Source organism: Rattus norvegicus, chromosome 18, assembly GCF_036323735.1.
Source record: "Rattus norvegicus strain BN/NHsdMcwi chromosome 18, GRCr8, whole genome shotgun sequence".
Taxonomy (NCBI): Eukaryota; Metazoa; Chordata; class Mammalia; order Rodentia; family Muridae; genus Rattus; species Rattus norvegicus.
In genome coordinates this window covers 3,720,632-3,740,361 of record NC_086036.1, presented here as the reverse complement: position 1 = coordinate 3,740,361, position 19,730 = coordinate 3,720,632, and the positions used below count along the sequence as shown (strand labels likewise).

At 46.0% G+C, this 19,730-nt stretch overlaps 1 protein-coding gene across 7 annotated transcripts in view; it reads left to right on the top strand.

Annotated features, from left to right (window-relative positions):
* Ankrd29 (ankyrin repeat domain 29) overlaps nucleotides 1–19,730 on the top strand; it is a 57,946-nt gene that overhangs the window by 28,636 nt on the left and 9,580 nt on the right. For 4 of the 7 annotated variants that reach the window (XM_039097019.2, XM_039097021.2, XM_039097024.2 and 1 more), the window contains 5 exons: nucleotides 328–426; nucleotides 4,544–4,642; nucleotides 8,870–8,968; nucleotides 17,618–17,716; nucleotides 18,832–18,927. In XM_039097019.2, coding sequence (XP_038952947.1) covers nucleotides 328–426; nucleotides 4,544–4,642; nucleotides 8,870–8,968; nucleotides 17,618–17,716; nucleotides 18,832–18,927 — 492 coding nt within the window. Of the gene's footprint in view, nucleotides 1–327; nucleotides 427–3,524; nucleotides 3,622–4,123; nucleotides 4,237–4,543; nucleotides 4,643–8,869; nucleotides 8,969–17,617; nucleotides 17,717–18,831; nucleotides 18,928–19,730 lie in introns of all 7 variants that reach the window. The other 3 variants (XM_039097022.2, XM_039097025.2, XM_063277513.1) reach the window with 3 other exon arrangements.

The window sequence follows — 19,730 nt, the reverse complement described above, 5'->3', positions numbered from 1 at the left end:
CTGCTCTTCCACAGGACCCCGGTTCAATTCCCAGCACCCACATGGCAGCTCACAATGGTCCGTAACTCCAATTTCAGAATATGTACTATTCTGCCTTCCATAAACACTGTACACATGTGGTGCACGGACAGATGCGCAGACAAAACACCACACATACAAATAAAAAGTTTTTAAAAAGAAAGAAAATTACAGCAAATCAAATGTGGCCCTCTTGGAGCTAGGGAGTATCTGTTTTATTTGAAAATTAATTTTGCTAGATGTCTTTTTAAAGCAATCCTCTCCCCGCCTCTCTCTCTCTCTCTCTCTCTCTCTCTCTCTGTCTCTCAGTCAGGTACAACTGCCCTGTTCTTCGCTGCCCAACAAGGCCACAATGACGTTGTGAGATTTCTCTTTGGTTTCGGAGCATCCACGGAATGTCGGACTAAAGTAAGAGAATCTGGGTCTTGAGTTGAATCACAAACATTGGGGACCTCGGAGGTCTTGAGTCCACACCCCGTTGGGGACCTCCGACAATCATGCCATTCATTTTCACCTTATCTGTCACACAGACGTGTGCTTCTCCTGCTGGAAGATTCAGAAGCCTACGGGAGTGGCTTTCCTGGGGGTTTTGTAGTGGTTCAGGGTTAGTCAGTCTTTGAGTCCTTCTGAGCTTTGCGCTGGGAGAGTTTCAAGGGGAATGCCTGAAGTTCTCCCCTGCACCATCCAATTTCTCTTCAGGGATGCCAAGCTTGGTGTCTCCAACCAGGTGTTTAACCAGGACACTAACCAGGATGTTCACTGGGTGTCTCTCTAGCAGTCCCTATTTCTGTGTTCTACTCTGTCTGCGTTCCTTCCAATGCAGTGATGGGAGTTACCAGAGGGATGGCCTGGTCCTAGCCAGCCTGGGTACTCTGAGATGGCATCTGGCAGGCAGCATGCACTCATGGGCTATCCTCGGAAAGACATGAAGTCAGACTGTAGGGCTCAGAGTCAGGCAGCTCTGGGCAGGGACTATGGTTCTTCCTTTAAAGCGGTTTTCATCCTCACTTTTCATGTTCAGATAAGAAAGCATGGTTCAAAACAGGATGAGTGCTGTGTTTACATGATTTTTTTCATGGTTTATGACAGGAAATTTTGAGCTGATATAAGATTCTTGTCACTTTCAGCTCATTTTAGGTCTATTTGTTATATTAATTCCTGGACTTTATTCCATGAACTTTAGCCCATGTTAAAAAATCTTAGATTTTCTTAATTGATTTTATATAATAATTAGATGCCAAGGGAGTTCCCACTGGGTCTTTCCCTAATGAAACACTATCAAATGGTCCAGATGTTACATAGACTTCCACCTTTTCAAAAACCCATTAGTACATTTGTGTGCATACCTTAAAACATACTGGATCTGATATAATATAGTACAGTATAGAATAGCATAGCGTAATATAACATAATACAAAGCACACATAAGTTTACTAATTATCTTTTTCATTGTAAAACTGAAATAGCAGGGCCCGGGCTGCTCAGTGGAGTAGAATGCTTGCTGCATAAGCACGAAGACCAAAGTTCACATCCACTCATGGAAGCCAGGGGCCATGGCATGCTTTGTTCATAACTTTTTCTGAGGGTGAGGGGCAGGAGAGATATGAGGATCCTGAAGGCAGCCATTGTAGTTAAAATGATAGGCTCCTTTAAAGGGGGAACAAGAATACCCTTGGGAGGGAATAGGGAGGCAAAGTTTAGAACAGAAGCAGAAGGAACACCCATTCAGAGCCTGCCCCACATGTGGCCCATACATATACAGCCACCAAACTAGATAAGATGGATGAAGCAAAGAAGTGCAGACCGACAGGAGCCGGATGTAGATCTCTCCTGAGAGACACAGCCAGAATACAGCAAATACATAGGCGAATGCCAGCAGCAAACCACTGAACTGAGAACGGGATCCCCATTGAAGGGATCAGAGAAAGGACTGAAAGAATTTGAAGCGGCTTGAGACCCCATATGAACAACAATGCCAAGCAACCAGAGTTTCCAGGGACTAAGCCACTACCTAAAGACTATACATGGACTGACCCTGGACGCTGACCTCATAGGTAGCAATGAATAGCCTAGTAAGAGCACCAGTGGAAGGGGAAGCCCTGGGTCCTGCCAAGACTGAACCCCCCCAGTGAACGTGATTGTTGGAGGGAGGGCGGTAAAGGGGGAGGATGGGGAGGGGAACAGCCGTATAGAAGGGGAGGGGAGGGATTAGGGGGATGTTGGCCTGGAAACAAATACCCAAGTTAATAAAGATGGAGGGAAAAAATTATAAGCTCCAGGTTCAGTAACAGACTGTCTCAAAGACTACAGTGAGGCAACAATAGAGGGTGATGTCCTGGTATTGACCTCTGGCCTCCACATGGGTGAGTCGGTGTACAAGCTGTGCTATCCAAACAAGCACATGCACATGTGTGTGTACACACACACACACACACACACACACACACACACACACACATCGTGTACATCACAACTAAGGTAGCAAGTGCACTGAACTTCAACCTCAACACCGTAGAACTAAATCAGCCTCCTTCTTGCTTAATTTATGACTGAATCAAAGCCTTTATGCAAGCAGCTGCTTGTGTTCCCACAGCTCCATAGAGCACAGAGCCCGGGATGAGTAAGTCTGTGACTCCAGGAGGTCAACTGCAGGGGTCTTAAGAGCTTTCCATGGGAAGAAAGGACTATCAGGAGGTTGTGAGTTTAATGTGAATCTGCCACCAAAACTGACTAGGTTTTAATAATCACCTTCTTGTTATTAAGTTATGGAATTTGTAGCCTGAGGATGTTTTTAATAAAAGAGACTGGTCCTTCTGTCATGGCCAGTATATTTATTATTCTCTTACCTCATCGGGCAGAGAGAGCAGAAAGTTGACAGGACAGAGCCTCAAAAGGGCAATAGTGATTACCGCAGTTGAGCAAGGTCTTGCAACTACCAGCCTCAGCCTCTCCTCTCCATTCCCCACTCTTCAAAGCTGGCTCAGCCTTTTTCCTTACCACAAAGTCCCCTTCCCCCACCCCTTCCTCCCTCCCTCCCTCCCTCCCCCCTCCCTCAGCGTGCATTCTCGAGCTCCTGCCATACATGTGATGTCACTTTGACTATGAACACAGAGCTTTGTGGCAGAGATTTTACAGGTAAGGCTACCTGTCACTTGCCTGTCACACCCACTCAACTAGTTCAAGGCTTGTTTTCCAGGCATCATCAGTATCTTCTGAACCAGACCCTCTGAAGGTAGAATTTGCTTTGAATTAAAAAAAAAATCACTCCAACAAACAACAAAAAGAAACCTAAGCCCAAATTAGAAGCTACACTATCGCTGGGGATTTAGCTCAGTGGTAGAGCACTTACCTAGGAAGCGCAAGGCCCTGGGTTCGGTCCCCAGCTCCGAAAAAAAGAACCCAAAAAAAAAAAAAGAAGAAGCTACACTATCATATTCATAATTAATATTTTCAGTTGTTACGTGTCATTGAATTACTCATAATTAGCTTAAATCTCCCCATCCCAGTTCACAGCACCGAACACCAAACATAAATCCAAGGTGGGAAGAGATGCTTACTAGTAGGCAGTCTTGCCTAGTGCTCGAGGAAGCCATCGATGGCTCGGTGAGTGAGGGGCGCAGTGTGCTTGGCATCAGTGCTTGGTCTGATTTCAACCGCAAGGATAAAAGTGGGGTTGGCGGAACAAAGGGGTGCCCCATTCCACATTAGAGCACGATTACTTTACGGTGCTCTGCTTAGTCTTAGGGCCCGTGCTTTAAAAGAGACCCAGACAAACTGGCACATGTTCAAAGGGAAACCCTGAGCCAGACAGTGAGACGTCATCATCTGCTCTTTTAATGGGGGCATAACCTGTCCCATGAAAACTATGGCTGTAGATGGGTAAGCACCCTTAACTCAGTGGCTTATAGCCAAAGAGCTCCAAAGCAGAAGCCGATGTTTGCCAAAGGGGCCTCTGGGCAGAAGCCGTGCTTCTGAGACAGAGCCGCCATACTTGGACGTGCACTGCACTTCCCCTATTGAGAGGCGAATGGATGATGTCTCCTTTGGTACAGGCAGGTTTGTGGTGATAATAACTGGTGAGATGGCTTCATTATGTCCCTGGCAGGTTATCCAAGTGTACAGCATGCTCATGTCCTCAAGATGGTCATAAGGAAAAGGTGAGAGCTGGATGGATGCCTCCATCGCTAAGAGCACTTGCTGCTCTTCAGAGGGCCAGAGGTTAGTGTCCAGCACCCATGCTCGGTGCCTCACAGCCTCCTGGAACTGTGGGAATCCAACACTCTCTTCTGACCTCTGTGGGCACCCCCACGTACACATGGCATATACACTCGCAGAGAGACAAAGACATACATGTACAAACAAGGAATAAAATAAGTCTTTTAAAAAAAATAAAGACAAGGAAAAGGACGGAAGGAAAATGAGTTTATTATCTCTGGGACTATTCTCTTCCAATTCTATGTGGAAAATGTTCTTGATAAAATACACATTGTGCCATATCTAATGTATATGTCCTTTCCTTCCATAGGATGGGGGCACTGCCCTGTTGGCTGCTAGTCAATATGGGCACATGCCAGTGGTGGAGACCTTGCTGAAACACGGAGCCAACATCCATGACCAACTTTATGTGAGTGTTTCGAGAGGGCCCAAGCTTATCCCTTGAACACAGCTAACATTTGATCTAAATTCCAGTGTCAGAAACCACAGCTTAAAGTATGTCTTAAAGCGCCAAAAGAAAGTGCACATCTTTTTTGAATATGTATTTTTATTATTTTAATTATACCTATGGGGGTGTGTACATGAATCCAAATGCCACAGAGGTCAGAGGTGTCAGATCCCCTGGATCTGGGGTTACAGGCACTTACTTGTAAGCCGCTTGATCTGGGTGCTGGGAATCAAACTCAGGTCCTCAGGAAGAGCAGTATGTGCTCTTAATCACTGAGCTGTCTCCCCAGCCCTACATAGTGGGGTTTTCACTGGAGAAATCAGCTGACGGATGAGCTCTCCTTGTCATAGAAACCATGTATTTCCTACCTCTGTTCTCCCTTTTAAATCTGTTGTACATCTGCAAACATTCCATGCATGCTGTCAAACTGCCCCAGAGTCCTCTGGTGCGTGCTCACTCACACATGACAAGCCATGTGGTCCAGCCTATGCCATGTGGTCCAGTCTATGCATTTTCCCCTCCTGTTGTAAAAATAGTGGTGTGGCTCGGTACCAAGAAAGCAAGTCAGTCAAGAGAACTGATAGGTAAAAAACATGGAGCTGTGATCATGAGGTAGGACTGGGAAGGGCTCCGACGCCACTGTGAATCCATTCGCAGCTAATTGGCAATTAGTACATAGCCCAAGGGCCCTTTTAATTGTCACTGAAATTCCATAGGCTTTGCAACAAGTGTTATTATCCTGGTCTTGTAAGAAAAGTCAAATATGGGAGATAAGGTGACTTGGCAGTCCCACCTTGGAAGGGAGGGAGGGAGGGAGGGAGTCCTGCTTCCAATTATCCAGGAACTAGATTTTAGGCCATTCCTCAAGTAGCTGTGAGCCCTTAGGCCAAAGGCACTAGGTTTGCATAGCCACCTATTGGGTTGTGTAGGTGTGCGGGTTTCCATTTGAATGTCCTTTCCAGAGCTTACCACATTAACTCTGACAGATCACAGGCCTCTTTGAAGTCCATAGCAACTAACCCTACCCTCTGGCACTTCAAAGTCTGTAAGGCTTTGAGCCTGCAGTAAGACTCTAAGATCCTTGATAACAGAAGTACCTCTCCCCTGGCTGCCTAGACACCCCCTCAGAGTAGCAGAGTCAGTCTCTGTGTTCACAGCTGCAGTGTGAGGAGGTCCTGTGTGTGTTCTGAGAAACACGGGCTGGCTGAGTGGTGGCTCTGTAGGTAGGACGGTTGCTGTGAAACTTGAGTACCTGAGCTTGGATCCCCAGCACACACATACAAAGCTGGGATCTGCGGTGTGCACTTGTAATCCCAGTACTGGGAAAGTGGAGGGGACAGGAGGATTCTGGGGCTTGCTGGCCAGACCATCTACCCAAATTAATGGTGAGTTGTGGGTCCAGTGAGACCCTATGTGCCAGGGGTAAGCACACTTGAGGACAGCACCTACTGACCTCAAGCATATACACTTGAGTGCCCATGCATGCACACTTGTATCCACACGTGTGCACTCACGTGAACACATACTTATACCACACACACACAAAGAAAAGAAAGAAAAACAAATGCATCTCTAAAGCTTTGGCTGTCTCTTGGTTGATCTACACAAGTAAAGAATAGCTGAGAGTCTAGATTATGTGTGGGTGTGAGGGCCCAGAGATTTTGGAGAAGAAAGCTAATTTTTGTTTTCACAGCATGACCCACAGTTAGCAGTATGAATCAAGGGTGGATATAAAGTTTGCACTCGGGGTTGGGGATTTAGCTCAGTGGTAGAGCGCTTGCCTAGGAAGCGCAAGGCCCTGGGTTCGGTCCCAGCTCCGAAAAAAAAAAAAGTTTGCACTCACTAGACAATTATCCTTCTAGAATGCTCTCAGAAATAAAGACTTCAGCAGAGTCCCCAGTCACAGTAGATCCTCCTCAATTAATCCGTGAATTAAGAAAGTGGCATGTGCTGTAAATTCCTGATTACTTTTAGTAAAGTGGAATATTTCTATAAAATATTCCATAAATAATATAAATATTTCTATAAAAACAATTGACCTGGTATATACTTTTGATCCCTGTACTAAGGGAAGCAGAGACAGGTGGATCTCTGTGAGTCTACCTAGTGAGTTCCAGGCCAGCCAGGGCTGCAGAGTGGAAACCCTGTATCAAAAAATAAAATAAAACAAAACAGGATAGGATAGGGTAGGGTAGAGGAACTAAACTTTGAGACAGTGAGAGACTCAACCTGAATTCTATCTCAGAAAAGTCTACAGGGTTAGTGGCAGCTAAGAGTGTGGGGAATGTTCTGTGCTGATACATTAAGAAGCAGCTAAAATTTGTAACCACAATCAAACATCTGCCTAAAGGTGTGTTCTGGCTACTTTGTTTCAAGGATTGTTTCCAGCATAGTCTGGTAGCTTAGCAGACACCCTGCGCAAATCCAGTGTCCTCCAGTAGGGTATCCAATGCCTACTTCTGGTCTCTGAGGGTGTGACATACCTGCTGGACTTGCACAGAAAATGTTTGGGGTTTCAGCTTACCATTAGCATTCTCAGAACAAGGTGTTACCACTAGCTAAGCGTTAACTCCATGGGGGCACATCCAGCTTGTCTGCGATGGAGTAGAAACAACAGAGCTTGCTATGCATGCACATATTCTGAAGTGAGCAACTAGACAAATACAACCTGAATTTGCTGAATAATCTTGCTGAAATAAGAAAAACCTATTTCGGAGAAAGAAGACAAAAGAAGCCCCCAGCCTCAACATAGAAAGGACAGCAAGACTGGAATCCTTGCGTTGAGCTCTGTGCAGATTGCCCTTTGTGTTTATAGGTGTCATGGCATCTGCTGGGCTGGCAAGGAGCAGCAAGGAAAGAGCCTTTTGAAGACAGTTTTTCTCAAATCATTTTTTTTCATGCTGGGCTAGGTTACCACTGAACTACCAAACCCCTTAATACACAGAGACACTGCATGTTGAGGGGACATAGATAAAGGAGCAAGAAAATCGACAAGGAAACAATATTAACTCCCAGTTCGTAAAGTCACAGAAAGTGGAGTCTGGGGAGATGGCTCAGAAGTACTCGCTTCCAGACATGAAGACCTGAAGTTGATGCCCAGAACTCATGCTAAAAAATAATTAGTTTAAAAAAACAAGCAAACAAACAAAAACTTGGCTCCTGCCAGAAAGATGAAGAGATAGCTCGGCAGTGGAAATCATGTGTTGCTTTTTAAACCTTTCAATCGAAGGACCCAAGTACTGTTCTGAGCACGCACATGGTGGCTCACAACCACCTGTAACTTGAATTTTAGGGTATCCAATGTCTACTTCTGGTCTCTGGGGGTGTAAGACTCAAAGGGAGCCTTAGCTACCGGGAGACCCCTAAATGAGACTCGAGAATGGAGTTCGATGCAAAAGCAAGAGGTTTATTTTGCAGCACACTGGGGTCATCCTGCACCCAGAGGAGAGGCAACCCTTTCTCTCTCTTTCATAAGCTTTTTATACAATTTTTGAGGGCAGATTATAGCCACAGCAACTAGGCACATAATGATTGGTGGTTCTGGTGACCTTTACATTAATTGACTGGGAAGGGAGGGGGACTCAGGGACCCTCCCTAAGGCCCGGTGGGAAGTTCCTAGTTGGGGCTCTCTCAAAGGTACCAGGCATGCATGTCATGCACACATGTAGGTATAGACAAAACATTCATACACATATAATAAAATAAACCTTTAAAAAATGTTTTGAAAATCTGGATGTGATGGCTCATGCATGCAATCTCAGCCCTGGGATACAAAAACAGGCAGATCCCTCAGGATCCATGGCCAGGCAGGCTAATCCACTTGGTGGCTCAGGCCAGTGAGAGGCCCTATAGCAATAAAGTGGACAGAACCTTCCTGAGGAAAGACACTGGAAGTTGTTCTCTGCCTCTGGTTCTCTGGGGTGTGTGTGTGCAAGTGAGCACACATATCTCTCTCTCTCTCTCTCCCTGTCTCTCTTCCTCTCTCTTCCTCTCTCTCCCCCCCCCCTCTCTCTCTCACACACACACACACACACACACACTTCTGTATAATTTGTTTATCTAATAGCTATTACTTGGCAAAAGAATAGAAACAGAAAAAAAGAATGCAAATGAGGAACGTTTGTCGTGAACTTTTACTTTTCTTCTGAAATAAACATGAAAGCTGAATCTAAACCCCTGTTATCTCAGGATGGAGCCACTGCCCTCTTCCTGGCTGCCCAAGGTGGTTACTTGGATGTCATCCGACTTCTGCTGTCTTCAGGAGCAAAAGTCAACCAGCCAAGGCAGGTAATGTCCTTTGGAGCGAAAGGCTGGGAATGGCAGGGATTCTAAGCAGCACAGGCCTGGAACAGCCGTCACCATGGGCAGTCTTCAATCCTGCCTCAGTAATGAGACATTAACTTTGATTAAGACGTCTCCTAGTCTGTGCTTTGAGGTCATCTGGGTGTCTCTGAACTCAAACTGACATCACGGGTCAGTACTTTGAAAAACATAAGTATTCGGTGTCTGGGGTCAAGTGCATACTCTGCCACCTTTTCTTCAAATAATTTATGACTGTGCTGAAATAAAGAGAGTTGGCTGACCTGCGACATAGGTAAACAGAGGCAAGTCCTACCTGGTCTCTCTCCTGATGTGCTGCCATAGCTCCCGTCTAACACTTTCCCAGAAACCCAAGAGGAACCTTGAAATCAGGAAAATATAAGTGGGTTCTATACCTTCATCGCTCACAATCACACTGCCATCGGGGTTTCATTTGCCAGTATCTGATATCTGGCAATCAATCAGCTGATACTTAAGTTCAGGAATTCAACACTGGGGCATTTTATATATGATAAATGTGAGGTAGCATAACTCACTTTTCTGCAGGAGCCATCTGTGCTCTGATTAATTCATTGCATTTGAGGTTAGGAAGGCTTTGCTCTGAGGGTTGCTGTTGTTGTCTTTTAGAAAAGTCAAAGTTTCCTAAGCAGGGTTCTGTTTTAACTGACCTGGTGTGGACCCTCAGGCTGGTCTGTGTTCCTGGCCAAAAGCTTCTTGGGTCTTCATTAACCTAAGTGTATAAGGAATGAGAATGGAGTCTGGGTATAGTAGGCTTGCTGTCAGCAATCTAGACTTCTACACCAGCACTGCCAGTGGCTGCGGTTCAGTTGTTGGGGATTGGTTTTGTCTTTGAGACAAGGTCTCACTCAGTTGCCTAGGCTTGCCTCACACTCATATGCGGGGGTTGCAAGCATGCACCACCACACCTGCTTCGCTCTGTGAAGTTTTAAGTTTAATTAAGTGTGTTATTTGTGAGCGTGTGTGCTACAGAATACATTGGAAACCTTTGATGGTCTGCTCTTCTCCACCTTGGATTCTAGGGGTTGACTTCAGGTCATCAGGCTTGTGCCGTAAGTGCCTTTGCCCACCCAGCCATCTTGTGGGCCCAGCTGTGTAATTCTGACAAGCAAACCAAGGTCCCTGGGCCTTCACCTGTACATCAGGAGGCTGGGAAGGATGTGCCTGACAATCCCCTTGCACTCGCAGAGCATCAGTATCTCTAGAGCAGTCATCATTTCACCAGGGTTAGCTACAAGTGGAAACTTGCATTTTAGACTTTTAAAGATTCCCTTAGCTTTAGATGGCTCTAGAAATACAGGTTAGAAAAGGTTGGGGCTGGGGATTTAGCTCAGTGGTAGAGCGCTTACCTAGGAAGCGCAAGGCCCTGGGTTCGGTCCCCAGCTCCGAAAAAAAGAACCAAAAAAAAAAAAAAAAAAAAAAAAAAAAGAAAAGGTCGCACATCAAGGATGAAGAGCTGGCTTCAGTAAAGCAAGCATGACCTGTACTGAGGAACTACACCCGTAGGGAACTCTTGGCACACACACTCACACACACACACACACACACACACACACACACACACACACACACCCTCAGCCACACACACACACTCACCCACACACTCACACACACACTCACACACACACCCTCACACACATACTCACACACACACACTCACACACATACTCACACACACATACCCTCAGACACACACACACTCACACTCTCACACACACACTCACACACACCCTCAGCCACACACACACATACTCACCCACACACCCTCACACACACACACTCACACACACACACACTCACACACACACTCACACACACACTCACACACACCATCACACACACTCTCACCCCACACTCACACACACCCTCAGCCACACACACACATACTCACCCACACACCCTCACACACACACTCACACACACACTCACACACACTCACACACACTCACACACACACTCACACACACACCCTCACCCACACACACAATCACAAACCCACACCCACACACCCACACACACCTCTATACAAGAACACATACACACACAAAGAAAAAGAAAAACATTGCACATCAGGCCTGCTGAGGCTGTCGTTTGGAAGTCGGAGTTTAGTATTTCATTAGCCCTTCTTATTTTGATTCAGAAGCTTCCTTCTGTCATATTGAATGACAGGAGTTGGTGGGCTTGGAGTGGCATGGATTCGATGTGGAGGTCCTATGACCAAAAGTTCCCTGTGACCTTGGAAGCCAGAGATTATTAAGATTGCCAGGTTTCTTTCATTATACTTTTGCAAAATAATTTGTCACTTTAACCGGTCTGTTTGTAAAATATATTTTATTATTCCATTCCTACAGTCTTCTTTGCTTAAAAACAACCCCCAAGTTGATATGAATTGATATTTCAAAGGCTGCATGGGTGCATGTGCACTTGGGCGTGAACTGAGTCACCTGCTGTCATTGAAACCAGGAAGTTATTAAGTAGAGCAGCAAGGCAGCAGTAACCACAACACACCAGCTGTTTGCATTCCTCAAGAGTGAGGCTCACCTGGATGGCCGGTGGGTAACCTGGCCCAGGAGGTCAAGGACCCTCCCTGTGGTGAAAAAACCAGGGACACACCCTTCCAAAGACCGTTTCTAACAACGCTTTGGAACGGCGAGAGCCCAGGTCTGAAAAGATTGTTATTCAGGAAACCTGTTTTATAAAAACAGGAATTACTTAAGGTGAGGGAGCAATGAAAAGTTTCCTCTTTGTTGTAAGCAAGCTGTGGTGTTCTCGGCTCAGCAGTACGTGCCAGGAGCCTACGGCTCTCTAGTTAGAGACTCACTTATTTAGGTCAGTCATTCCACGTCCGCCATCTCTGAAGATAGGGCCTCTGCTGACTTCAGTCTAGGAAAACAAATATCACAAACAGGACAAAAGGCAGCAAGCATGGCTGGCTGGGTTATGAGTTATTCAGAGGTTTAAAGTTCTCATTAAAATGGCTTACACAGGGTACAACGTTACAAGCTGGGTGTCTGGAGCTGGTGTCTTGTTCTGAAATCCCCAATAGCTCGTTAAGTCTTTATCAGAAAATTCCTGAATTTGTGGAGTATGGAGTAAGGACAAGGATGTGTGCCTGTTCTTAATGTTTCCATAAATTTGATGTGTGTGTGTGTGTGTGTGTGTGTGTGTGTGTGTGTGTGTGTACAGCTGTAATGAGTACAGAAGCCAGAGGTCAATCTCAGGTGTCCTTCCTCAGGAGCCACCCACCTTCTCTTTTGAGACAGAGTCTCTCCCTGGAGCCTGGAACTTTCTATTAGAGGATCTGGTCAGTGAGTCACAGGGATTCCCTCCTTTCCCTCCCCAGCTCTGGGGTTAGAAGCACATGACACCACACCCAGCTTTTATGCAATGCTGAAGTTCAAACTCAGGCTATCATACTAGTCCACATACGTGCACACTTGCACACATACCCATTCTGACCTCTATGACACCCATCTTCGCACACACACACACACACACACACACAGAGCACATAACACACACCACACAAAACACACACATACACAATACACACCTCACACAAGACACAACACACATACTACACAACACACAACCATACGCTATACAACACACAATATACATAACACACATGTACAATACACACACAACACACATATACAGCACACACATGCACACACAAATCACATACACCACACATATACAATATATAACACACACAACACACATACACCATTCTGCGGAGTCCTTCCATTAACATCTTTGACAAGACGCTAATGGAGTAGCTGAGAATCCCTCCTATGACATTTGATGTGATGTCATGGAGTCAGCACTATAGAAAGAATGGCTTCTCCTAATAACTTTCCCTCCTGAGAACTAAACAGACCTTTTTAGTGCTTTGTGCTGAGAAACTGTGATCACAGAGCAAGCCACAGTCAGAACAGTGTCAGCTTGAGATGTTCCTTCCTGCTCCATAGGTCAAGTGTTGCAAGGATCATGGAAGTCCATGGTCACCTGGGAAACTCATTTGTGTTTCTTCCTCCACACGTCCTTCTCAAGGAGAACGTTTTTAATCAGTGGTGAATGTGTCCACTTAGCCATTGTTCTCTTAACCACATACTTGACATACTTCTCCCAGCTCAACTCACCCACAGCACTAAAGCAGTAGTTTCTAGAGCGGCCAAGCCTGGCCTTGTTTTCCCAGCATTAGGCTGACACTGTTTCACTTGTCTACCTAGGCCTCCTCCTTTGCTTGTCGGTATTTCTACAGCATTTGATAGAAAGACCAGCTAGTGGGTATATGCCCTAATGCAGTGGTTCTCAACCTGTGTCTCACAACCCCTCTGGGGAGAGATCAAACAACCTTTTCACAGAGGATACCTAAGACCATTGGCAAACACAGATGTTTATATTACAATTCCTAACAGTAGGGCTGGAGAGTTGGCTCAGCGGTTAAGAGCACTGAATGCTCTTCCAGAGGTCCTGAGTTCAAATCCCAGCAACCACACGGTGACTCACAGCCATCTGTAATGAGATCTGATGCCCTTTTCTGGTGTGTCTGAAGACAGCTACGGTGTACTTAATAAATAAATAAATCTTTAAAACAAAGACACAAACCCTTTATATTTAAAAAAAACACAATTCATAACAGTAGCAAAATTTCAGTTATGAAGTAGCAATGAAAATAATTTCTGCTTGGGGGCGGGGAGTCACCAGAACCTAAGAAACTGTATTAAGGGGTCTCAGCATTAGGAAGGTTGAGAACCACTGTCCCAACAGAAGCCTTCATCTGGACACAGAATTGCTGGAACCCAGAAAGTAGCTATTCTCTTGGGTCCAAAGTTGGGGGCATGTGTGAAGTGGGAGAGACAAGAGCTTCCAGACTGGTATAGGATTCCAAGCATGTGGATACTGGAGCAGAGCCCAGAAGAACACTGGTGGAGGGCACTGGCCATCTTATTCCCTCTGAACACGGTGGGCACTTGGAAAAGCCTATTGACTACCAGAAAATACACTGTGACTTGGGCAAAGCACCAGGGAGGTCTGGAGGTCTGTGGCCCCCAATGGCCCATGACTGGAAACAAGAAGGGAGATGGAGAGTGGCTGTGGAGCCAGCTCAAGTCTTCAGGCAGAGGTGCTGAAGTCAAAAGGCTACACAGGGAGTGAGAGTCTAGTTTTACATGATAGCGATTCCCTTTCCCTGGGCCTCAGCTGCTTTTCATCTGTAAACTCAAGATAGCAATGGTGACATCCCTCCAGAATTGCTATGAAAATGATATAAAATATTCCCAGTAAGTGTTTTATCGCAGTGCTTGTGGGTTGGACTAACACTGGTAGCAAAGTTGTCTTGTTACCGTAGTTACTTCTGTCTTAAACTGGCCACCCCTCTAATAACAGAATTGGTCCCCGAGACTATGAGGGTGAAAACCTACAGAGGAAACGGTCATGCCTACGGACTGGAATGCCATAGAAGCAGGGAGAACAGAGCATTTCGTGTATGTGTTCAGATCCTTGGGAACCGAGTGGGTTGCTGTCTTTTTCTAAGCAGGTTTTAGAAACCTCTTTAAGATTATAGATTGGTCTCTAACATGAATGGTGTATATAACCCTCCACCTGTAAAATGTATTAGATGTAGCCCAAACAGCAATAGATTTTGTAGGAAATGCAAAAGCTACCCTATTAGCTATCTTGAGTTTGTTCTGTAATTATCAGCCAGTGTTAAAACCTTCAGGCAACACATCACGATTTATTGGGTTGATGTCTAATGCAGCCCTCGTACTTCCTGCTCTTTCCTTGGCCTCCAGTCCCCACGTGCCTATCATCTGTTTGTCCTCTTCCCTGTGATTACGGCCTAAGTCTAAATCTTCTTTCACTGGGCGTGGACACAATGCTAAACGTCAGCCACTGCCTCTGACTTTTCTTTCGTTTTTCTTCTTTAAACCTCCATATGCACATGTACATACACATGCACATGAGCCCTCATGTGTATTATGAGCATACACCTGCCCATTCACACAGAGAGAGAGAGAGAGAGAGAGAGAGAGAGAGATGTGGAGTGCATAACTTCCACTTCACACTGATTTGTTCCACTTAAAACATTTTTAAACAATTTTTTGTCTAGAAGTGGTCACAAATATTTAAATATCTTTTTGCCCATTCCAACTCACTCCAAAAATCCCAGAAAAGAGAAACAAATTGACTTGTATTCCACCTTTATCATGAAAAGGAAGGCACTGGGAGTGGTGATACCTTTAATCCCAGCACTCAAGAGGCAGGAGCAAGTGGACCTCTGTGAGTTTATAGCAAGGTCCAGGACAGACAAAGAGAGGACTCTCTTAGTCACCTAGAGAGTAAATGGTTGGACTTGACAGTATGATCGGACACATACTCTCTGGGTTTCCATGTCAAATCTGGAGAAGTGGTCATTAGTACTGAGATACACGAGAGACCCCACATGTCCTTAGCCAGTCGGTAGGGCCTGGCTACTCCCTATCCAGTTTTGGTATGGCGTCTCCAGGAGACTTGGTAAATGAAATCCAGAGGAAGAGCTCCAGGAACCAGAAGTCTAAGTCAAGGGTTTGCGCTGTTCATGGTAAACAGTGCTCAGCTCCAGCAGCCTTTTCTAAGCATCTGGGATCGTCGTGTTCATCGCCTTTGCATGTGCTTGGTCCCCAGTAGTGTCTGCAAGGTCACTCGTTTGCAGAAGAGGCTGAGGAGCACAGTCTCACAAGCAAGAAATGCTGACTGGGTGTTTGCTGCTGTTCTTTCCAGTCAAGGTGATAGATCCGAGCATTGCCGTGACTGTTATAAATTGACAGTGGTGATAATTGTTCTCAATGGGAATGTCTCAGCGCTTTTCTATGGGCAATTTTACTAAAAAACAACCTTTGACAAGCACACTCACAAGGCAGCCCATCTCCCTTCCCTGGCTGCCCTCTGGTGGAGACATCCACAAAGGACAAAACAGACCCAGAGCAGGCAGGAACTCAGACCTCTTCTGTTGTCTCTGGGGATCCTGTCTAGAACCATATGCCAAGGCACCCTCACTCTGCGTGACACACCACACCTGTCCATGACACGGAAATGCATGTTTGTCCTGCTACCTGACAAAATCCTGGTCTTCCTTCAAGGCCCAACTGAGCTATGACCCCCATCTATGAGCTTGACCAAAGTTGGTCCCTTCTCCTAGGCCATGGGCACACTTCTCATTCACTCTCACGTGCAATTGTACAGGAATCTCAACCTTATCTCTTCCTCTAGACTTTCCTTTGAAAACAGAGACAAAATGAATTTGAGAAATCAAAGGAAAATTGTGGAAGTTCTTTTATAGATAATAAGCAATGTTTTAGTTTGTACTTTTAATGTGCGCTTTTAATACAAATTGTACCTTGTTAATGATAACATCCACCCTCAAGAGTGGATCCAGGGGCTGGAGAGATGGCTCAGCAGTTAAGAACACTGACTACTCTTTCAGAGGTCCTGAGTTCAAATCCCAGCAACCACATGGTGGCTCACAACCATTCGAACGATGCCCTCTTCTGGTGTGTCTGAAGACAGTGACAGTGTACCTACATACATGAAATAAGTAAATATATATATGTATATATATATATTTTTTTTAAAGAGTATATCCAGGAGACCAAGAGCAGTGTAAAGGAAGCATGAAGCAGGCTCAGCGTCTTTAGCTCTCTGTTCTTTGTTTGAGGTCCTCCTTCCCCACCTCTACCAAGACATAGACACCAACATTCTCTTTACCTCAGATCCTCCTGGCCTTTCAATTTGCTGTTTTCAACTACCCAGCTCGAAAGTCCACCCTCTGATCTTTGCCAGAATGGCAATCTACGGAGACTGTGCTCCAACATCAGCTGGTATGCTTGGATTGAAACTCCTCCTCCCTACGACAGAAGATGTGACTTAGTTTATCGTTGTATCATCTCACTCTTTTGTCCTCATTACCATCGGTAGATGGTAATCCAGAGTCTCGGGATATATTACCATGATGGCTTCAGTTTTTCCAGTTCTGGATCCTCCACCCTCTTCCTGCTCTTCTTTCCAAAAGGGAACTCATTCTCAGAGACCAGGCTACCAGTCAGGTGTGGGGGAGGGGGCGCCTTTCTGAATCCGTGTGGCCTTTCTGGTCCTCGAGATTCCCCGTGGACCCGGCGTATAGGGATGTAAGTAACAGAGTGCTTGCTTACACGCAGGAAGCCTTGGGTTCAATATAGTGCTGTATAACATAGTATGGTGGTGTAATTCCAGCACTCCCTAGGTAGAGGCAGGGGATGCGAGGATTCTAGTCATCCTCTGGTCATCGGCTATATATTGGGTTTGCATCCAATCTAAAGTACTTGAGATTCTGTCTCTAAAGAGAAGTGGGGAAAGACCGCTTGTATAAGACAAGTTAGGCATGAACGGTGTGAGGTCGCCCAGGCACGAACGCCATCCCGTGGTCCCAGGTTCACCGCTCAGCCTCGTCTCTACCCCTATTGGGTACGCAGATCAGCTGGAGAGTGGATCTTTCGGACTCAGAGATCTGGTGTTCCGAGTGCGTAGATGTGTGACTGGACCCCTGTTACACCGGCCACCTTCTTTTCCCCACAGGATGGCACCGCGCCGCTGTGGATCGCATCCCAGATGGGTCACAGCGAGGTGGTGCGCGTGATGCTGCTGCGGGGAGCTGACCGTGATGCCGCTCGCAACGTGAGTAGACAGCGCCCCCCCCACCTCCCACCTGCAGACTGGTCTTCCAACTCTGCTCTTGAGCAGGAAAACAAAGTTCAACTGAGCAGAAAGTTTGCAGGTGTGGTCAGCTTCTCCCTCCTCCATCTGATACGATTTCTGGAGGAGCTGGGAAGGGGTACGGATTACTTAACCTAGGGCATGAAAGGAACATGCAGGACCTATGAAGTGGATTCAGGCAGAGCCCCTGGTGCACCCCGCTGCTCTCGCTGCTGCAAATCCCTGGGCATCATCCCTCAGGCATCTGCCCTTAACCCTGCCGGCTTGTAGCAGGCTGCCCAGAGGAGGGAGATTCGACGGATACTAGGTTATGAGCCTGGTGGCTCCTTGTGTCTGACATCTGTCCTTGGCACCTTTACAAAGGTGCCTATGAAGCCTAAGCTCAGGAAGGGGAAATATGAAGGCGCTGTTCCTGTTCCTGTCACCTCTGAGATCAGAAAACTCCCCTATCACACCCTTCTCCTCCTTCCCATTCCAGAGGCTCCTCTCCTGGCTGACTGAAGACAGCTCAGAAGCCGGCCTCCCAGCACCGCCATTGATATGTTAAAGCAAACAGGAAACTGATGATTTAGAAAGTCTCTTTTGAGCCAAATAATTAATAATCACTAAAGATGGATTTTTTTTTTAAAGTTATCTATGCATTTTCTAAAAGAGTAATCAAATTGGTAGCCTATTCTTCCCGGGTTACCACCACCATACACAGGCAAATAAATACACTGGGCAGGTGAAGTCAAGACAGAATACAGTTCCAAGGCTGTAACAATAGCACACATAAATTATTAAAGACAGGTAAACAATCTCTGCTGAGTCATGAAGAGCAGAGGAGGCCTTTTGGGTCAATCAATAGCTTACATATGGTCCTGAAGTCACCCTGTCCCTGACAGTGTTCTCCAGGCCTAGAGGTATGTCTGACTTAGCAGATAGCAGTCCCCCACTGTGGATGGCGCCCTCGTGCAGAATCACTGCCCCTGTGCTTTAATCTGCCCTAGACTGAGACATGCTGATTTGTCAACTGACCTTAGTCCTCAGCCAGCACAAACATGTTAACAATAGTCCCTGTGTCCCCTCTGCTTCAGGATGGCACGACAGCATTGCTGAAGGCAGCCAACAAAGGGTATAACGATGTCATCAAGGAGCTCCTCAAATTCTCCCCTACTCTCGGTATTTTGAAGGTACGACCTAAAAAGAAGTTATGCCATTCTGTCAAAATAAGATAGACACTAGACAAGACATACTGGAACTGGGAGAGAACTGGGTTGTCATCAGATGGGGGTCCATGGGTCCAGGTGGAATGGGGAGATGGTAAATAGAACAGTCTCCTCATACCTAGTCTTCCTGGAACAAATAGTATAGTTGACGATAAAGACAGGAAAGTGCACTATTGATATCGCTTGGAAGATTTGGGACATCAAAGGATACCCCGTGTCTCCATCATCCTCAGGAGAGACCCGCTCTGCTTGGTTAATTTAAGTATTAAATTAGCCACAAACATCTGGGAACCTCAGTAAACGTGTATCCGGAGACTGGAACTGCTTCGTTAGGTTTGAGTCATTTTGGATGGAAGTATTTCTGTGCTGCTGTGTACCCAGCACAGAGTCAGCAACTGCCCCCGTGAGTCACCAGGCGCACTGGCTCTGTGAACCTGCAGTTCCTGCTGCAGCAGGCCAGTTCTGCCATCCCCAGGTATCCAGAGAAGCTGACAGCAAACAAATGTGGCTGCCATCCATAGTGGTAATTCATGGGTAATATTGATAACATTTTATATCTGGGTGTGTGCAATATAAAATGTGCAAAATAGTCTTCGCCTTCGGGACATAAGAGAAAAGTGGCAGTGGGTTAAGCTAACCCACGGACAGCCAGCCGATTGTTGATTTGAAGCATTTACCCTGCTTTGTTAAATAGAGGGCACTGATTCTCTTCTAAGTTGACACTGTGGCATGGCTGTGCCCTTGGGATACATCAGGACATACAAACC